The 21,031-nt window shown below is 44.1% G+C and overlaps 1 protein-coding gene across 1 annotated transcript; it reads right to left on the bottom strand.

Moving 5' to 3' along the window:
• Positions 1–2,479: 2,479 nt before the first annotated feature.
• LOC108931922 (alpha-tectorin) lies at positions 2,480–18,090 on the bottom strand. Its single transcript, XM_029246722.1, has 22 exons — positions 17,443–18,090; positions 16,415–16,539; positions 15,455–15,733; positions 15,116–15,208; positions 14,643–14,790; positions 14,063–14,463; positions 13,294–13,873; positions 12,560–13,149; positions 11,819–12,380; positions 11,048–11,676; positions 10,110–10,665; positions 9,760–9,956; positions 9,047–9,445; positions 8,435–8,721; positions 8,013–8,284; positions 6,562–6,681; positions 5,880–6,064; positions 5,510–5,670; positions 4,439–4,687; positions 3,222–3,384; positions 2,765–2,867; positions 2,480–2,589 (listed from the first exon to the last, which is right to left on the bottom strand). Exons 1-22 carry the CDS (start codon positions 17,756–17,758, stop codon positions 2,486–2,488), a joined length of 6,519 nt encoding a protein of 2,172 aa, XP_029102555.1. The 5' UTR covers positions 17,759–18,090; the 3' UTR covers positions 2,480–2,485.
• Positions 18,091–21,031: the final 2,941 nt, after the last annotated feature.

Raw genomic sequence — 21,031 nt, 5'->3', positions numbered from 1 at the left:
GCTGGCAGCCACACAGTTGGAGTTTGTTCTGGTGGAAGACCCTAAAAGACAAGCGGCTAAGAAAATGGATGGATGGACATTTAGCTGATGCCTTCCTCCAAAGTCAATAACAATGGTACAAATTATAATGTTTTAGTCTCATTGCTTTAATCAAGTTTGTTTTATCTAAGTTTCAGGCCTGTGTGGAAATCCGATTGCATATTATGTCATATTTATGCAGAAATAGAGCAAATTGTGAAGAGTTCAGAAACTTTCAAGTACCACTGTAGTCATTCTGGTCATATCTTTGTTTGACTGTTGCTTGTTTACAAACCATGATGGACACCATTTAAACTCATCTACGCTCTAATTCTTGCTCATTAACTTCTGCCCTTGAGTTCAGCAGCTAGTTTCATATAAGCTGTTTCAGGGAAATGATCTCATGTTAGAATCACAGTCAGAAAAAGTAAACAATTTAGTCTTAGCTTAAATTTGGCTCTGACCCCACACGATAAGCTGCTCTTGCAGGGATTTTTTTTAATGAAAATTGGACTTTTGAAGCATCATGACTCATGTCACATGAACAGCGATACACTGGAAACACAGACGTTTTCTGGCTTCTGTCATGGAAAGCACCTTACTGCATATTGCTCTACATCTTCAGACTGGCAAAAGCAAAGTGAACAGTGACCACATTAAGTGTCATGTACCACAATGAACCTCACTGCATCTCACTGTGTTCTTATACCCTTTAACATCCTTTACTGTAATTCCATAACCATTCATAGTTACACACTTCTATGCCTTGAGTCAACAACAAAGTCATTTTTCCTTCTACAATGACTTGGCTTCAGTGCAAATTCGAAATCATTCTAGGCTGTTTCACTGAACAACATAATTATCAGTTACACATCTATAACAATTGGAAGTCTAGGGGTATGCAGTAGCGCAGCAGGCTTAGCCAGGTCTTGCTCTCTGAGGGGTCTGGGGTTCAAGTACTGCTTGGGGTGCCCTGTGACGGACTGGCGCCCCACCCTGGGTGTGTCCTCTCCTCCTCCAGCCTTGTTCACTGTGTTGCCAGGTTAAGCTCCGGCTCTCAGCGACCATGCTCGGAACAAGCGGTTTCAGGCTTTGTGTGTGTATCTAATGAAATGCATCAGGGGAAGACAACCAACTAATGTCAACAACTGCTTGTCCCGAGCATAAAAATAATAAAATAAACCAATGTATTCAGTGAAATATACCTTGGAAAGAACAGAAATTATTGTTTTCTCACATCACAATGTAACATTAGCGCCTCTGTGTGGCTGAGTTCAGAATACACACAGAATATCCTGTAGAAATAATAAGTATTTAAGAATTATTTTTTTCAGTTTTGTTTTTCTATGTTTTCTTTTATTTCTTGCATAGGGAACATGCACGATGATACAAATAAGAGTGAGTATAGCCTTCCACAACCATATGAAAAATCAAAACATCATGGGTACACATTATGAAAAAAAGATTAAACAGAGTAAAAAAAGATGAAGTACAACTCACTTTTGTCACTTTTAAATTCTTTGTATTTAGATCTAATTTAAAAGCTAAAACTCTTCCAAGACTGTTTTACTTTGCATACGTAGTAACGCACCAATATGATAATTGTCAATTATAAAAATTTATATTAGTTTCAATGAAATTCAGGTTTATAATCATTTCTTCATAATAAAGGAATATTTTATGTGTCTGAGAGTTCCTCAGCAGCTGCCTTCCCATGTGGAACAGGTGTGTTATGTTCCAGCTTACAAATGTCTACAAATGCTTCCTTACACATTCTTAGTCATGTGGATTATTTGTAATCATTTACATATGTGTCTAAATTTGCTAGTAAAACGTTTCTTTTGGGGTTTCTCAGGTATATTCAGTATGCTTCTCTAGGGTGAGGTAAAACCCAAAAGTCACTAAAGTTGGCTCTGTCTCCAGTTCATTAGTGTTTGATTTAGTAGATTCGGTAGCTTTAGTCTTCTTTAATTACTCATTCAAGTAAGTGTAAGATTAATATGAAAAAAGCACTTTTTGTAAATTTAATGTATTAAGTTTGAGGGCTCATTTTCATAGATGTATTTCTTGTAAATATTTTGAAATCTGGTTCCCATCTGAGTTCTGATTGAAAAATTGTTCTGAAAGCAATGAATCATTTTTTTCTGGTTAATGGTTTTCATTGGATTGTGATCACATTTTTTCCATTCTATTTAAAGTACACAAAGCAAAACACAAAAAAACTTTTGAGAAAACTGATTCTTTCTGTCATGACAGCACTGAATTTAAAGAATATCACACATTGCAGCTGCCAAAGTACCACTCATTTATAGATTTCCCTGTAAAATTAAAGGAGAATAACAAAAATCTGTATGTTAAAAATCCCTGAGTGGAAAAATACCCATCTAAAAGGAAGTGACATAAGGATCTACAGAGGTTTTCGTTCAACGCAAGGAGTGTGAGATGGAATGGTTTCTCCTGAGATGCTCTAATGCAGTACAACTGCAGCCACAACTGAGAGTATCAGGGGCAGCAGAGAACTGACAGAAGCTGGAGCACCGGCCACAGAGATCCGCTCCAGGACTTGCGTGTCTGAAAGACAAAATTCAAGTGAAAGGCAAATCACTTCAAAGCCATGGCAAAAAAAAAGAAACTTGCTTGCTTGTTGCTTCCTTGTTGTTCTAAGGTAAATATATCTAGATAATTTTGACTGATCAAGCAAGAACAGACCAAGCAGTAGCACATATTGGGAATAATGGCAATTTACCTGTCTGTGTCTGTTGTAAGACAAAAGGGCCAATGGACATGGAAGAAGTGTCCTGGAATTTAACAGATCTCCGAACTCGTTGCTGATTCCCAGGATAGCAGGACTGTAAATGACATATGAAAAGTAAACCTTTCTGTGATTTTTGTTTGGTCCTGAAGTTATGGGTATGCTCATATTCCTTCGTTGAAGTTAATGATTTTTGAATAACTCTGTCATACATACCTTCTACACTTTAGAAAAATAATTTCAAATTATTTTTAATTTTTACAATGTAGATTTTTTAAAAGTAATTTTCAGCCTGAATTGCATTCCTGATGAAAGGTCTAACAACAGGACCTGTAAACTGGAATCTCAGTCAAGACTGCAGTTTCTCTCATCCACTGCCCACCTACTGCGACCCTCTGGCCAAATCTGACACCTGCTATAATTCAAAAAGGACATGTCGATTTGGGCTCACCGTAGAGCAGTTGTTCCCGCTGAGCACACACAAGTGAATCTGGCAATGCAGGAAAACGGTGGTGGAGTTTGAAGTGAATGTGAACATCTTGAACGAAAAACGGCTACTGGTAGAAATGCCATTTTGCAGAATCTGTACAGTCCCATCAGCAGGATTGGGGCACCTGTCAGTCGGAAAAACATTAGGGATTGTCTTCAAGTTTGACCACTTTTGGCCTCATCAATGAAGCACAGTGAGTATCTCTGCATGCAACATAATCACGGTAAACTGAACAGCCACTGAAGGCATATGGAAGGTTACTGAAGCTGTGATTAACATCTTAACTGCTTCTTACTTAAGACAATGCGCCCGGAACTTCTTCATTTTGTGTGAGACGTGACAAATTTATATTGTATTCCTTAGACCAAACCATTGTTTATGTGGGTATGAATGGGCAGATGTTCCATTGAGTCAAGTCCAACTCATAGCAAATATTTACTGTGTTTCTAAGATGAGGGAGGAACAGAGACCATACACCAGTGCCTTATTCTGTCCTTGTTGGTGGGTCCAAACAGAGAGAGAAATACACATACTCCACACACCCTCAGCTGGACTTGAACCCCATATCTATCGAGCAGCTGAGGAAATGTAGCTTCCAGCACAACACTCATGTCTACTGTGTGTGTGCTGTGATCTACATGCACCTTTTTACATCATGTATATGATTTCAAGAGAGCTGTTTGTAGGATTCCACCCTCAGCCGTATCGGCACTTTGTGAATGTAGGCATTACTCTAAGAGTCAGAGAGTCCCCAATATTTAACACTCCCAGTCAGACAAAAGCCACTTAATTCTCCCTGTCCTGTTTCTCAACAGACATCCAGTGATACTAAGAAGAAGATTTATAGGGAAACGTAAATAGAGTGCTGAAGAAATTACTTCATTCTGTAAATCCCTTACAAATCACAAGTGTCATTTCTCTCAATCTAACAGCAGCAGTGATTTAAGGAAAGTATTCATTAAACATTCGCCAAACTACAACGGTGGAAAGGCTATATCAGTAAGGAAAATTTCTTTTGATCAGTTGATCGTTGCAGTAGTCTAGCTCCAAGGTCCAAGACTGAGGGGGTGGGATGGAACACCGGTCAATTGCAGATTATTAATGAAAACATCAGCTTCTTCAAACAGGACATGCACATCAGATAATATAGAACTTGTCAAGAGGTCTACAACACTTACTCTTGTACAATAAGGTCCCAGCGTACACTGCTTAGAGGGTCATTAATGGGTGTGGCCCAGCAGGAGTCAATCACTGTCGAGATCTGCCTGCCGTCAACTCCCTCAACCTCTACAGCCACGTACACCTGCCGGTTCAAAGCCATCTCCATCTCAGAACCTGTGAAGGGCTGTTGGAACTGTGCATCAAGATAAGGAATCATCCTCATTTGGTAGTGGCCAACGCCTGTTGGTAGCTTCTTCCTCAGAATGCTGTTGAGGTCATTAAAAAATAAAAAGTAAATGATCCAAGATGGTAAAAGAGCCAAGATGGATATTTTCAATGTACATTTCAATTTGTGTTTATGTTTGAGGGTATGTATAAATTCGTAAAGATTTTTAAGAGTACATTTTAATCTGGCAGCACTTTCAAACTTAAATCTGTTACCATTTTAATTATAAAAATGCTGGAATGGAGGTTTAAAGCTGCATTCAGCCTTGAGGATTGTATTGGAAATTTTAATTTTAATTTGTATTTGACTGTAAGCTTGCATTGTGACTTGAGTTGGTGTTAAAGGGCTGACAATTGTCCTGTTCGATAGCTACAAATGCCCCTCCCTGCCTTATCAAAGTAATGACAACCAGCTGCTGAGAACGGAAAGGTGATGACTAAAGTATTTCAAGCAGCTAGACTAAGGACTGAGGGAGAGACTTCTTGGGGTGTGGATGAAGAGCTTGAAAAGTGCCCTGAAGCTGTGCAGGGTTTGTGTGATTCTGCCCATTTGTTCTATTGCTTTCCTTTGAATGTTTCTTTTAGAAGGGACGTGTCCTCAGTTTTGTTGGTTTCCTGCTCCAAAGAGAGCTCATTTTGTGTGTGAAACCCTGCTCTGTTGCACCTCTGTCTCACCTGTGCCTAACACAGCGCTATACAGAACATTAAACAAATAAATGACCCTGAAAGTGTGTTTGATTCTACATGTTCTTTATCTGAATTCACACTAGTTTGTGTTGGTTTGCTTGAACCAGACATTTGTTACAATAAATGTATGACTGTCTTCATTGATCATAGACAAACTTCCTCTCGGCTAAACTCACCTCTCCAGTGGACGGATGGTGTTGGACATAGACAGGGACTGAGACAGTAAATATGCACAGTTGAAAGGGACACTGAGAATTTTCTCCCGTCTAATGATAGCTCCCTGTGGGTAGGTCTCTCCATGGATGGTGTTCTGATAGATGAAGTGAGTACCATTGCTCTGTGGAGGAGAAAATATATTAAGCTTAAGATTAAGATTTTTATTAGGATTAGTGGTGGACAAATCTGTTAATTATGGCACTTATAGTTAGTAAATATTTCACACATGAAGTTACAACCACCTGTAAAATTTACAGTAGTACAGCATTGAGTAAAGAAATTTTAAATTGTTCTGGAATGCACATGATTATTATCCTTCTCATGGCATACCGTGAGAGTTGTCCCACAGATGTGATCATCGTTGTCAAAGTGAAACTCCAGCCTGCCATCACGCACTGTTCCAGTGCAACTGCGGTCATTTAGGTGTAATGAATTGGATGGGAAGCCACTTTGAAACAACTGACAGCGAGACAAGGAAATGGTGGCTGAACTGCCATTACAAATTTCCTCGGAATCTGTGAATGACACCGGTAACTGTGAGGTCGAAGGCCAGTGGCAGAGAATATCAGACCAAGAACCATTGATCATTCTGAAATCACCATGACAATCATCATGGACACTTATATTTATTTGTTTAACTGACACTTTTCTGTAAAGCAGCTTACAGTGCTCATCCATATCCAATCATTTACTTATTTATAAAGCTGAGTAAGTTTACTGGAGCAATAAAGGATAAGGACCTTGCTCATGGGTCCTACAGCTGAAGGCGAGATTCAAACTTGTAACCTTTAGATTTAAAGGCAGCAGCTCTGGATATGCTGCAACATGACATGGAGAATTTAATCTTGATGTATGACTGATATGCCCTTAAAACAATGACCAAAATCAAAGTCGGCAATGTACAATAATTAAGTTAATTTCATGATACTTACAATGATATTGTGAAAATGATATAGACCCACATATATAGATACATAATTAATTTGCACTTTGAGAACCATTATTTTCATACCAAAATATTCAGCATCAGTGTTGTTCTGTTCCCCACTGCAGAGACAGCCATAGACACCATTCCTCTCTCCACACCACTCATTATCTGCGCACTCCAGCTCATCACAAGGGTCTGTCAGCGCTGGAGAAGAAAGAAGAAGAGCCAAATAAGGTGGCAGTACAGTAGCTCAGCCGAAGGAACATAAAATCTCTGCAAAGATTAACGTCACAAGAAAGATCTTTGCAGGTCTCCCTATTGCCACTCCTACCATAGAAGGACAAGAGAGCAAGAAAATGGATGGATTAAAGGTCTTTTCATGATTGTAGACTGAAGGTCGGCAGGGAGGGTAGTACAAAAAAAAATATAATGCAAAAGTAGAAGTTAGGTTTCTTTTAAAAAACTGTTACTCAAGTAAAGTCATGTTTCTTTAAAAAGTTACTCAGTTAAGAGCCTTTCTTTAAGAATTTATTCTGAGTAAAAAAGTAAAGTGTCAGATCAAAAAAACGTTCACTCATTTTATTGTAATGAGTGATGGTAAAGACAATGCAAGAAGAATATCCTCTTGTGACATATGGGGCCACAAAAAGATGCTAAAAATGCCATGGATGAACAAGATAGAAATGAGGAGGCTGTTAAAAGAATACATTTACAAAATATCAACCTCCTCATGAGACGAGCTGAGAGAAAAAACAAAGTCCTATGTCTACATAATGAGAGTAATGGAAAGTGACCAAGTTTTGCTCCAGGTCTTGCAAAACAAGGTGGAAGGGAAAAGGACAGGGGATCATCAGAAAGTACAATATTTGGACAACATCTCACAGCAGACAGACTATAGCGATCAAGCAAAACTTTTTCAATGTTTCAAAAAGATAGAGAGACTAGGAAGAAGACTGTCAGGCCCATGCCGCCGAGCCAATGCGGAACACCTGGGGCACGACGCAGATTGAGGCATAAAAGGCAGTGTCAGACTAGAAGCTGACGCAGAACCTTGTTCAGCCTTGTTGCTTGCGACCTCCTGACTTGTGCTCTACTCTTCCCTGATCCTTCATCCTTGTACCTCCTTATGATCTACGACCTCTTGCCTGTTTACCGACCTTGTCTTCTGGATTGTCTTTGTTACAACGTTCGTGCCTCGAAGACCTGTTGCCTGACCTGTGACCACGTCTTTTCTCCAAATAAACCACGAATTCCACTCCACACTTGGGTCTGCCACTTCCTCCCAGAACCAGCCATGACAAAGACAATTTACAGCCTCCATATGAAAACAGGGTTGTGCTGTTTTCAGAAGTGTAGGTAACACAGGAAATGTAACATATGCTCCCCGCATCTGATGGTAGCACATAGCTATAACAGAGGTTCACCTACAAGCTCATACACCTTATAATAGCTGATCGAGTAAAGATCAAACACTGATGAGGCAGAGCTTGAGTTTGGGGGTGTAGTGCGATGAAAAGATTTTCGAAGGTACTCACGGCAGTGCACATGTGAACGCCATTCTGGGATCTGGAAGCCAACAGCAGAACAGACAGCTTCATAGGCTGCCACTGCAGAGCAGAGCATGTGATTGGCTGAAGAGTAGAGACACAGGTCCAAAACGCAGGAGGTGAAGTAGGGAGTTGGGTCGATGTGAAGATGACAGTTACTGAAGGGGCCAGAGCTCAGGGTGATAATTCCACAGAGTTCACTGTAATCCTGCATCATAGTGCAGTTATTTCCACCTCCTGTCACATCACTGGCTCCACACCTGGGAATCAAAAATGATTTACATACATAGAAATTTTGCAAAGAATCTAGTCTTTTGAGGAAAGCATGTTAAAATGAAGCATTACTTATACTTTACATATGTGCAGATTGCACATTACCCTTAATAACCGATTGATAGATAACTGCTCACCCAGGGGTGCTGGTGTCTGATTTCCATCCAGCACCAAACTCATCATCCGTTAAAACCACAGCTCCATTTGGTAAAGCCTTATCGTCCGTTGGGTCCCCGTTAAAGTTCCCGCACATTCCACATACGGAGTTTCGGTAGCTCTCACCCAGTCGGATGAACAATGTGCTTCGGCCATCAAAGTGTATTGTGAGGTCACTGGATACATTCAGCACGACAAAGTTACCATCTTTCAATATTTCAACCATAGACATGATGTTTGAAGGAAGGGGGACCTGGGTTCCATCCACCTGAAAGGGAAGAAAGAAATGTTACATACAGCGCATTTACAGCATAATTAATTTACATGGTCATCTTATTATTTCATTATACAATATCTCATTTTCCATCAAGAAAAGTACTGATGTAAAAAATTCAGCTTAAAACTATGAGAAATAGTAAATACTGTAAAAAAGAGAACCAAACAGCAAGGCCATAAAGATAGTATTTAAAAATTGTAACTTTTTGCTGTTATTACTTGTGTCAATGGTGGTAAATAGTGTTTTACTGAATCTAGTACAGATTCTGCACTTAGTTGAGTGGATTTATTTCCACTGTTCTTCCCTCTTGTCATACCTTCACATTCCTGCTCTGACCCATGAAGATGTGGGTCTCCTGCCCACCCTGGCGTAACCATACATCCACTGATGACACAAAGGCCACACGAGTATTCCCACGGTGCTGGTTACTAGCTACCACCCGGAAAGTTAAGTCATCACTCGTTTCATTCCCACACGTCCTGGCAACCTCATAGGAGCAGGTGCCCTGGAAGTGAACGATTGCCCCATCAAACGTGAAGTAGTGTGGGTCGCCGGTCACTGTGCAGGTTGAAAGACGATCGAAGCAGCCCAGACGGCCCTGGCGGATGCCACACTCTTCGGTAGCGCTACAGTGAGCAGGTGAGCAGCGCAGCTGACCGGATTCCGTGCACTCGCAGTGCTCTGAGCATCCTGAAGTCCAGAACTTGTCACCAGCCTGAAGTCCACAAAAAAAAAAAAAAAAAAAACACAGCTAGTTCAGTAAAAAGAAAAAAAAAAAATTGTTCTCACGTAAAACATTGATATGAATTTCACTTAAATCTATCTTAAATTCTGCCAAAAACCACTAGTATGAATGTAACAAATAATGAGAATAGACATTTTTTCCTCCATTACATAACATGTCAACTGATACCAAGAATTTAAGGGAAGACACAAGAGATTAAGCAAGTCCATAAAACTCATCATCGATCTACCCTGCTTCACACCCGCATTCATCGCAATACAGAAATCGGTATAGATGTATCTTACGGTGAAATAGAAGCCATCAAACTGACAACCACAATGCTCCGCTGGCACACAGTTAGCGCCGCTCCTGAAATATCCCTCGTCACAGAAGCAGCCCTCCCTGCACGTTTGCTCACAGGTGGAGTTAAGGCTGCTGGCACAGGTGCTGTTGCAATCGGTGCCACAGACCTCATAGTGGCTGTTTGCTGGACACTCAATCACTGTGGGAACAGAGAGATTAGTGCACATTTCCCAAGTATTCCTAGAAACAGAACACAGGAAAACAAAGTGCGATTAAAAAAAATCTTTGGAGAAAACAATCTATACACTTAAGCAACCAACAAGCACATGAAATGCATAAAGGTCTGAATTACAGCATTGGGTCTGTTCTCTCCAGGGGTTCACTCTGGCACTGGCAGCCTGGCAGGCACTGACGTAGGTCTGGATGGCCTGGCACCGGATGTCGTGCCTGTTCCCCGAGAGGCATACATCAAAAACGCAGTTGGTGTAGTACGGCTCTGGATCCACATGGTCATGGCAAAAGGCCATGGGTCCATCAATGGAGTGCAACACCTCACACATGGACTGAGCCACTGTCTGATCAGGGCAGGCGGAGCAGGAGTCTCCACAGCCGTCATCACAGGTGTAATTGCCTGGGACCCTCCAGGAACTGCTAAAATCGGAGGCAGATGCAACCAGCTCGCCAGACCGTGTGACAAAGTCATCGCCGCCATTTCCGTTGAAGTTGCCGCAGATCCCGCATGTTCTGCCTCTGTAGCGGGAGGGAAGACTAATGGAGACAGTACTCCAGCCATCGTAGTGGACTGTCAGACCAAAGTCAGCCTCAACAAATGTTTGAAAACCATTCTGGTAGATAACCAGCTGGCTATTGTTCAAGGAGAGGGGTAGGTTTCTCGTCACACCATCAACCTGCAGGGAGAGAAATGTTGGTCACCGTACTCCATGTGGCACATTGATTGGCAAGGAACATGCAAAGTTTATTGAAGCTATTGGTGCCATTTTGGAAACTCTGTCTTCATGTCTATGTTGCTGCAGGCTGTCACTATATGTGGGAATCAAACCAATCTGTTGGTCTCTCCATGACTGAAGAACACATTACTGAGCTCAGACATTCAAAGTCTTGCTATCTGAACTGCCTAAATCACTACACATATAAAGGCAATGCAATAAGAAATTTTACTAGAAATGATGATAATCCAGCCTTATTAGCAGTTAAGCTATACGCAATGAGATGTACTGAACCATTGTAGAGTGATAGTGTTGTATAGCAGAGAAGAATGAATTTTCTCACCTGAACTGCGCTGTGCTGCCCACTGATGATTTCTCCTTGGCGGCCATAACCACTGCTGATATCTACTTGATGGCCATAAACATTGATGAAGACCTCTGCTGTAAAAGACACGGGACGGCCAGAGACTGGCTGGTTCCTTGCTGCCACCTCAAAGGCCTCTATATCATCTGTCAAGTTACAAAGGGATGCCAGTATATAGTGACAGGTTCCCTGGAAGTCAAAGCGGTGCCCATCAAAGGTGGAGTAGTGAGGATCTCCAGAAGCAAGACATACTCCTTCAGGAAGAGGGTGGCAGCCATACTCTCCATCAACAATTCGACAGGATTCCAAGTAACTGCAGGATGAGGGTGTGCAGCGAACTGTCCCAGTGGTACCATCACAAGTGCAGAAGGAGGAACACTCGTTGCCATCCCAGAAGGATTGTCCACCCTGATAGTAGTGGCCCCCATAATGGCAACCACAGTTAGTGGTCCTCACACATAGGCTGTCACTCAAGAGGTACCCATCGTTACACTGGCATCCTTCCTGGCATGGTTGTGAGCATAGGAAGGGGAAGGAGAGACTGGGGCACATAGCTGGGCAAGATGTTCCACAAATCTCATAGTGGCTGTTGGATGGGCAGGATGGTTCTAAGGGAAAAAAAAAATAAGCAGAAAATATTTTTAAATGAGTTTCAAATGCATGTTCTATCCCTTTTGAAAGCTGACACGATACAGTGCACCTGGGGGAGAGATCAATCTAAATTGAGCATCCTGACATCTAAATGCTTACCGCAGTTAATGTAGTTCCTCCAGTCTCCAACAGTGATTCCGTTCTGTTGACAGAGCAGGGCGTAGTTTCGCAGGGCTTCGCAAAGGACACTGTGGTCACCGTTGGTCAAGGACAAGACCTCAACACAGTCAGCAATCCTTTGTGTGGGGTTTTCCACTAGTCTGCACTGGTCAAATGGCCCACCAGACAAAGACATGATGCTGCATGAATTCTGGTACTGACTGGTATCATTTCCTCTTTGAACTGTGTCATGAAATGTTTCAGTGCAAAGATTGGAAAGAGATCCGTTGCGCCAACTGTCTCCAAAAGCTTGAGCGCTGGTAGCTAGGGTACCGTTTGGAGTCTGAAATTCATCGGCAGGATTCCCGTTGAAGTTACCACACAGTCCTCCGAGCGTACCGTTGTAGGAACTCGGCACAGTTATGCGGATCAGGTATGGCCAGTCAACTTGTAGGGCCACACCGAAGTCTGTCTTCAACCTAATGCTTGTTACACTGCTGTGATACACAGAAATCCGACCAGGCTGTGTGCTGAAGGGAAGACTGGCTGCCTCCCCATTCACCTGTGTAAAGGAATTGTATAAAGAGGGAAAATGAGTTCTAACATCAAAATGTATCTCATGTTTATTGTTATAAAACACTGCTATTTTCATAAATGGAGGTCAAAGTGCAAATGCTTTCCAAATTTCCATATATGTGTCCATAAATATTAACCTATGCGAGAGATTAACATTGAACCTACCTTCACCAAACTGATGGGCCCAATCTCGATGGAAACTGAAATGTTGTTTGCTTCAAAATTCAATATTCTGGTAAAATCAGTGCCCTGTGGCCCACTAGGAACCATCTGAGTAGTTATTCTAAATTGCTGCTGCTGGGACCATTCCATGACCTTTGATATGACAAGTCCACAAGCTCCTGGATACTGGAATGAAGGTCCATCAAAGGTGCGGTAGAACTGATGCCCTTCCACCCAACAGGTAGAGTAGCTCAGCGGTTGACATCCTCTCACCCCATCCTGCACTCCACATGTCTCCATTGGTCCACATGAGTGGGCCGTACAAGTCATCGTACCAAGGTTACAGCTGCACTGTCGCCCGCAGTTTTCATCCAGTAGGACTGTGTCCCCCGAGCTATAGTACCGACCTTCAAAAGTGCACCCACACTGTCCTAGGGGAACACATGTCCCTGCACTCAGGACATACCCTTGGTTACATACGCAGCTTTCCCTGGGAGGAATGACGCAGTTGGAAGGAGATGTTGGGTTGGAGCATGAAGCAGGGCATCCAGTGCCATTAGATTCAAAATGACTATTAGCAGGACAAGAGATTTCTGGAAGAGAAAATCAATCATTAAAGTATCGGTTAAGTTACATTTCTTTTTACAGTGCATCGTATACTCTTGCTTTTATGTTTCCTGAGACAATCAGTTTGAATTTGTCAGATATTTTCCCAGTATGTATCTGGTGATACCTACCACAGAAACCCTGGCGCCTCCAAGGACCTGGCTGAATACCGAGTTGTTGACACTGGGTGGAGTAGGCACTGAGCGCCTGACAAAGGATTGGCTGGTATCCACCACCCACACATAAGTCTAAGACACAACTGTCTGCATAGTTCTGAGGTGGGAGCTGTTGCTGGCAGGGAGCAAAAGGCCCATTTGGGTCTTGGAGAATACCACACTGGCCTGCACTGTGGAACAGGGTTCTCTGGTCAGAGCTACAGTCAGAGCAGCCCAGCCCTACACATGGAGCTCGTTGACACTGAGGATCAGGGTCTGTGGACACTTGCCAGCTGTTGGCAAACTCTAAATCCGAGCTCATGATTTGTCCTGAGGAAGACAGGAAATCATCCCCTGGATTTAAGTTGAAGACGCCACACAGTCCACAGGTGCTGTTGTAGTAGTCATATGGAACATTGACTGTAACATAGTGGTAGGCATCGTATGTCACCAGGAGGCCAAAGTCGGTGCTGATCGCCAAGGAGAATCCAGACTGATAAACCTGGATGCTCCCATTTCTGAGGGAGAAAGGTGCTGCAACAAACGTCCCATTCACCTAAAATGAAATATAAGGTGATAGCTGCAGTAAGATTTCTGTGATGTTACAACCGGGAGCAAAGAAAAGAAAAACACGAGTATTAAGATCTTCTTTACATATGTTTATTAGTGTTTTTAAACATAATAAGCTACCATTGTTAAACAGGAGAAGGTTGCAAAAAAGTTAATCTGGAGCAAAAGTACTGACCAGAGCATGGGCTTGGTACCCTTTCACCATCTCTATTTCCTCATCATAGACGATAACCCGCACCATCCGTGTCCAGGCCACTTGAGTGCTCCCCCGGTTCTCATTCTTGCCTTCAACACGGTAATATGGCAGTGTTGTGTTACAGGCCTGTGACAGAACATAAGTGCAGGTGCCCTGGAAGTGGAAAACCTGGCCATCGAAGGTGTAATAGTGGGGGTCACCGGCGATGGTGCAGGTTCTCCTCTGCACAGGCTGGCAGCTATACCTGAAGGTATCAGGCCGACATGCCTGGGAGAAGGTGCAAGGATTGTACTGGCACTGCAGGCCACTGCGTGTACAGGTGCACTTCTCCTGGCAGGTTCTGTCACTCCAGAAAGAGTAACCCACCTGGAATGTTGCACCTATGACAGAGAAGACAGTAATTTCTCTAATTTAGGTGTACATTTTCTTATTACTGAATTTTTTCTTGCTTGGAAGGCCCAGTGAAATGCATAGCGATAAGATTTCAAAAAACATAGTTTGTAACCATTTCACAAGAAGGAAACAGTGTAGATTGTAGGACAAGATGGCATTAATTTACCATTATACTGACAGTTTCTTGCATCTCCATCAGTACGAAATGCCCAACGGCCTTGAACATTGATGTTGCTGCTGAATGCGAGATTTGTGCTGTCATAGGATGTCGGGATAGAAAAGTAATGGATGGAGTTTATTGTGTCATAACCTGCCTGTTAAATGAAAGAAAAAAAAAATACTGTCACTTCAATGGGTCAACAGAACATCATGTTTCATTTTTTGGATAGTTTCACAGTTTCTTGGAATTTCAGTGTCAAGAAATACTGTCATCTGTTTTTTTCACGCATTTAGTTTAAAGCTGTGCATGTGTGCATATTAACTCCTACAGTACTAATGACAATATGGAAAACAGCTCTTTTCACATTTTCAGTACTCCTTATTATTGCTCTTTATAAGAAAGGCCTGTTACAGTTAAGTAATTACCTCTGTATACAAAAAGAAAACAGAAATGTTGTTTTGTTCCTATGTACTCCTCACCTGTACAGGACTTCTGGGGGCAATGGCTCCATAGTTGAACAGAACAAATGATCTGTACCCATCTGAGATCAGCACTGCTTGGAAGGATGTTTCCTGAAAGATAACATTTGTCTTGATTTTAGATGTGACATTAAAAACTCCAAGGCCCCATAATGTAAAAATGCCAAAGCAGCAATCTTTTCAGATAGTGACATAGCGACATGACATACATTATTAAATATCACTATCTCACTGTGGGACAAGAGCGGTCTATAAAAATAAACTGAATTAATAATAAATTGAAAATATCTGGGGTGTAACTTCTAACCTCTCTTTTCCTGCTAACAGGGATGAACTTACTGTGTTTGTCACAGGGAAGTATGCCACCCTGTCCCATGTGGCAATGAAGACCCAGGTAGCAGTGAAGCTCAGCTGAGGAAAGTACTGGTTTATATCATTAGTGGCCTGTTGGAGAACACTGCCACTGGTGACTTGACGGTAGGAAACAACACCATGACCCCTGGTATCCAAATCCGTCCAGAAAGGAGCAATAATGTCTTTGCTACCAAAGGCTGGAAAGTGATAAGGAATGTAACTGTACCAGGCTGAGTCAAACGTCAGATCACCATTGTTATTCACCTGAAAGAAGTGAAATAATCACATAATTAGTATTTCAAAACTTCATAATTTCTACACACACTGACTGAAGCTACTTGTCCTGAGCAGGGTCGCGGCAAACTGGAGCCTAACACGGCAACATGGGGCGCAGGGCTGGGGACACACCCAGAGTGGGATGCGAGTCCTTCGCAAGGCACCCCAAGCGGGACTTGACCCCCAAACCCACCAGAAAGCAGGATCAGGCCAAGCCCACTGCGCCCATGCACCCTCCAAATCTTCAGTAGGTTATCAGAAGTTTATTGTACTTCCTCATGTAATAAACACTAGAGTACCTTAAGGAAACACTGAGATCTTCCAAGAACACAAGTGGCTGAGAACACCGAGCTGTTATTTATGATCACTGATTTGGTGGGCATCGAATATTTAAAAACTGTGATAAAGGAATTCAGATAAATTCCATTTTTTCAAGGAATTTTTAAAAAATCCAGATTTCTTTTTGAAAATGCTTAAAAGTTAGAGATACCAAGAAACACATAATGAAAAAATATAATTTTCAATCAGTGTGAATGCTTGCGAAAATGTATTCAACTGAACTGAAAAAATTGTGATATATAAAGAGAGATTTCTGATGCAATTAACCACAAACAAACAAGCATATATAAAAAACACATTTATTTTCAGTCATTGCTTTCTTTTACTTACATATATTTGGTGGTAGGCAGTTCCAAAGAAGACAAATGTCTGTTGCAATGGAATCACAGAGGAACTTCCGTCGTCTGTGCGAGGAATTACTGCGTCTCCATTACCCACACCAAATGGGTAAAAAGCTGCAAGGAACAGTGGAGAGGTCAATATAAAAATGAACGGAATGTAAAGAATAGTAAAACAATTAATGCATAGAACTTTATTTATATATGCACGATTTTAACATTAACATTAACTCCAAGGAAGCTTTGACTGTGTGCACCATTTAATATTTCTGTGCTCGCTATGAAAGGTTTAGTTCTCGATGCTAAATACAGAGCAATATTTAATATTCCATGAAGAATATTTTTACTTTTCTCACTTTCAGTATCTTTGTTTTTGTTGAATTTATTCCCACCCTTTTGCTGCAATCAGATAATAATGCAGATTTTACCAGTTTTTCTAGCACTTTTTGTGTGGCTCACTGGTTTCATGATCTGGGAGTTCATTGTATATTGCCTGTCATTCAATGTCTGATGTTTTTTAATCCTTCCTTTAAATTGAGAACAGTGGTAGATTTGTTTATCTAGTTGTTTGCTTGTTTATTTAACCTTAGCTCCTACAAAAATAACATTTATAACATGCAGTATAGTGCCTTTGTGCTTTCATTATATTGTAACGACCCACATTACTGTTTTGAGCGGGAAATGTGTTTATTGTAATTGGTTGGCATTTGGTGATGTACGGGGAATATAATGGGGTGATTGCGTCTGCTAAGGAGAGAAAGAGGAGAGAGCCTGGGGGCACTAAGCAGGCTGGGAAGACTGGCTAGACGTGCGGGTCCTGGAGGAAACGGGGTCCTCGGGCCGAGAGCGTTATTTCCCTGTGTGCCGGTGTTCTAATAAAATGTTCGACATGAACGCTCCCTCTGCGTCCTTCTTCGCCCCATCCAAACCCACAATGCTGTGCACTAGAATATATAAATCACAGTCCTTTAAGTTTTCGCCACCCATTAGCAAATTTCATTAACATAAACATTCACTGACCTCCCCAATTGACTGCGCGTGTGGTAGTTGTTGGGTACTCAGAAGAGGTCTCCACAGTGGTTATAGGTGTGGTGGTCGTTTCGGGCTCAGGCGTGGTCGTCGTTTCAGGCTCAGTAGTGGTCTCCGGAGTGGTTGTATATGTGGTGGTCGTTTCGGGTTCAGTAGTGGTCTCCGGAGTGGTTGTAGATGTGCTGGATGTTTGGGGCGCAGTTGTGGTCATCGGAGTGGTTGTTGGTGTGGTGAATGTTTGGGGGGTAGTAGTGGTCGTTGGAGTGATTGTAGGTGTGGTGGATGTTTGGGGTGTAGAGGTGGTCATTGGACCTGTTGTAGGTGTGGTGGCCAATTGGGGGGCAGTAGTGGTTGTTGGTGTGGAAGATGTTGGAGGCACAGTAGTGGTCGTCGGAGTGGTTGTAGGAGTGGAGGATGTTTGAGGTGTAGCTGTGGTCGTCGGAGTGGTTGCAGATGTGCTGGATGTTTGGGGCGCGGTAGTGGTCGTCGGGGTGGTTGTAGATGTGCTGGATGTTTGGGGCGCAGTAGTGGTCGGTGGACTCGTAGGTGTGGTTGTTGTACGGGGCGCAGTTGTGGTCGTCGGAGTGGTTGTAGGTGTGCTGGAAGTTTGGGGCGCAGTAGTGGTCGTCGGAGTGGTTGTTGGTGTGTTTGTCGTACGGGGCGCAGTAGTGGTCGTCGGAGTGATTGTAGATGTGCTGGATGTTTGGGGCGCAGTTGTGGTCGTTGGACCTGTTGTAGGTGTAGTGGCCAATTGGGGGGCAGTAGTGGTTGTAGGTGTGGCAGATGTTGGAGGCACAGTAGTGGTCGTCGGAGTGGTTGTAGATGTGCTGGAAGTTTGGGGCGCAGTAGTGGTCGTCGGAGTGGTTGTTGCTGTGGTGGATGTATGGGGCGCAGTAGTGGTCGTTGGACTTGTTGTAGGTGTGGTTGATGATTGGGGTGAGGTAGTGGTCGTTGAAATCGTTGTAGGTGTGTTCGTTGTACGAGTCGAAGTAGTGCTCATCGTATTGGTTCTAGATGTGAAGATCGCTGCAGTGCGGGAAGAATTTGTCAGTCACAACTTCCTTTAACATTTTTTCATTTGTCCAAAACTCAAATCACATGCATGTTATGGAATAACTGATGTACAACTGGCTACTAACATTGAGACTAAAAGCAAGTGTCAATTTTGCCTAAACTGCCTTTTTAATCGCATATCAGATAGGTGAAACAGGCTGTTGTCTGCAGTGTACATAAAACACTCTTCTCTTTCTATGTGTTCATGCAGACTATTTACATATAAAGCTTCATGTACATTCAGTGCAGCATAAATTAACATAAAATATGCTCTGTTTTCCCCCTCTGCAAACTGCCACCTTAATGTGGTGGAGGGGTTTGAGTGCCTGAATGATCTCAGGAGCTATGTTGCCTGGGGCTATATGCCCCTGGTAGGGTCTCCCAAGGCAAACAGGTCCAGGGTGACAGATGAGACTAAGCGTGTTTCAAAACCCCCTTATGACTATTAAATCAAGGTTCTCGTTTACCCCGCCCGGTATGGGGTCACCGGGGCCCCACCCTGGCGCCAGTCCTGGGGGGGGGCTCACATGCGAGCGCCTGATTAGCAGGTCTATGCCCACGGGGCCTGGCCGGGCTCAGCCCGAAGCCATGACGTGGAGCCGCTCTTCAGTGGGTTCACCACCTGCCGGAGAGGACGTAAGGGGCCGATGCGTTGTGATTTGGGCGGTGGTCGGGGCCGAGTGCCCGACTGACCCTAACCTCGGGCGCCAACTCTGGCTTTTGTGACTTGGAATGTCACTTCACTGGCGGGGAAGGAGCCTGAGCTAGTGCAGGAGGTTGAGAGATACCGTCTAGATATAGTCGGGCTCACTTCCACTCACAGCTTGGGTTCTGGAACCACTCTTCTCGACCAAGGGTGGACTCTCCACTATTCTGGCGTTGCCCAGGGTGAGAGGGGGCGGGCGGGTGTGGGCTTATTAATAGCCCCCCAGTTCAGCCGCCATGTGTTGGAGTCTACCCCGGTGAAAGAGAGGGTTGTCTCCCTGCGCCTTCGGGTCAGGGAACGGTCTCTCACTGTCGTTTGTGTTTATGCGCCTAGCGGCAGTGTAGAGTACCCGGCCTTTTTAGAGTCCCTGGGGGGCGTGCTGGAAAGCGCTCCCACTGGGGACTCTGTCGTTCTACTGGGGGACTTTAACGCCCACATCGGAAGCGACAGTGACACCTGGAGGGGCGTGATTGGGAGGAACGGCCTCCCTGATCTGAACCCGAGCGGTGAGTTGTTTTTGGATTTCTGTGCTAGTCACGGTTTGTCCATAACGAACACCATGTTCATGCATAAGGGTGTCCATCAGTGCACTTGGCACCAGGACACCCTAGGTCGGAGGTCGATGATCGACTTTGTAGTCGTTTCTTCTGACCTTCGGCCATATGTCTTGGACACTCGGGTGAAGAGAGGGGCTGAGCTGTCAACTGATCACCACCTGGTGGTGAGTTGGATTCGATGGCGGGGGAAAAAGCTGGACAGACCTGGCAGGCCCAAACGCATAGTGAGGGTCTGTTGGGAACGTTTAGCGGAGGCCCCTGTCAGAGAGGTCTTCAACTCCCACCTCCGACAGAGCTTCAACCAGGTCCCGAGGGAGGTGGGGGACATCGAGTCTGAATGGACTATGTTCCACGCCTCCATTGTCGGGGCGGCGGTTTGGAGCTGCGGCCATAAGGTCTCCGGCGCCTGTCACGGCGGCAATCCCCAAACACGGTGGTGGACACCGGAAGTAAGGGATGCTGTCAAGCTGAGGAAGGAGTTCTATCGGGCCTGACTGGCTCATGGGACTCCTGAAGCAGCTGACGGGTACCGGTGGGCCAGACGGAACGCGGCTCTGGCAGTCGCCGCGGCAAAAACTCGGGCCTGGGAGGAGTTCGGTGAGGCCATGGAGGAAGACTTTCGGTCGGCCTCAAAGAGATTCTGGCAAACCGTCCGGCGACTCGGAAGGGGGAAGCGGTGTTCCACCAACACTGTTTACAGTCGAAGTGGTGCACTGCTGACCTCAGCTGAGGATGTCCTCGGGCGGTGGAAGGAGTACTTTGAGGATCTCCTCAATCCCTCCGACACACCTTCCGTAGAGGAAGCTGAGGCTGGGGACTTGGAGGGGGACTCGTCCATTACCCTGGCTGAAGTTGCTGAGGTAGTCAAAAAACTCCTCGGTGGCAAGGCTCCGGGGGTGGATGAGATCCGCCCCGAGTTTCTCAAGTCTCTGGATGTTGTGGGGCTGTCTTGGCTGACACGCCTCTGCAGCATCGCGTGGAGTTCGGGAACGGTGCCTCTAGACTGGCAGACCGGGGTGGTGGTCCCTCTTTTTAAGAAGAGGGACCGGAGATTGTGTTCCAACTATAAGGGGATCACACTCCTTAGCCTCCCTGGGAAAGTCTATGCCAGGGTGCTGGAAAGGAGAATCCGACCGATAGTCGAACCTCGGATTCAGGAGGAGCAATGCGGTTTTCGCCCTGGCCGTGGAACACTGGACCAGCTCTATACCCTCACTAGGGTGTTGGAGGGTTCGTGGGAGTTTGCCCAACCAGTCCACATGTG

This window comes from Scleropages formosus, chromosome 20 (assembly GCF_900964775.1).
Source record: "Scleropages formosus chromosome 20, fSclFor1.1, whole genome shotgun sequence".
NCBI lineage: Eukaryota > Metazoa > Chordata > Actinopteri > Osteoglossiformes > Osteoglossidae > Scleropages > Scleropages formosus.
Note: the sequence above shows the minus strand (reverse complement) of the source record. Positions and strands in the feature narration are given on the sequence as shown.

Bases quoted from the DNA above. Each gene is read 5' to 3' on its own strand.
- LOC108931922 (XM_029246722.1), bottom strand. From the start codon at position 17,758: ATGACCACCTCTACACCCCAAACATCCACCACACCTACAATCACTCCA. The intron at 6,065-6,561 runs GTATGAAAATAA...TGTCATTCACAG, and splicing joins CACTGATGCTGAATATTTTG to ATTCCGAGGAAATTTGTAAT. The intron at 2,868-3,221 runs GTGAGCCCAAAT...TGTCATTTACAG, and splicing joins GCGGGAACAACTGCTCTACG to TCCTGCTATCCTGGGAATCA.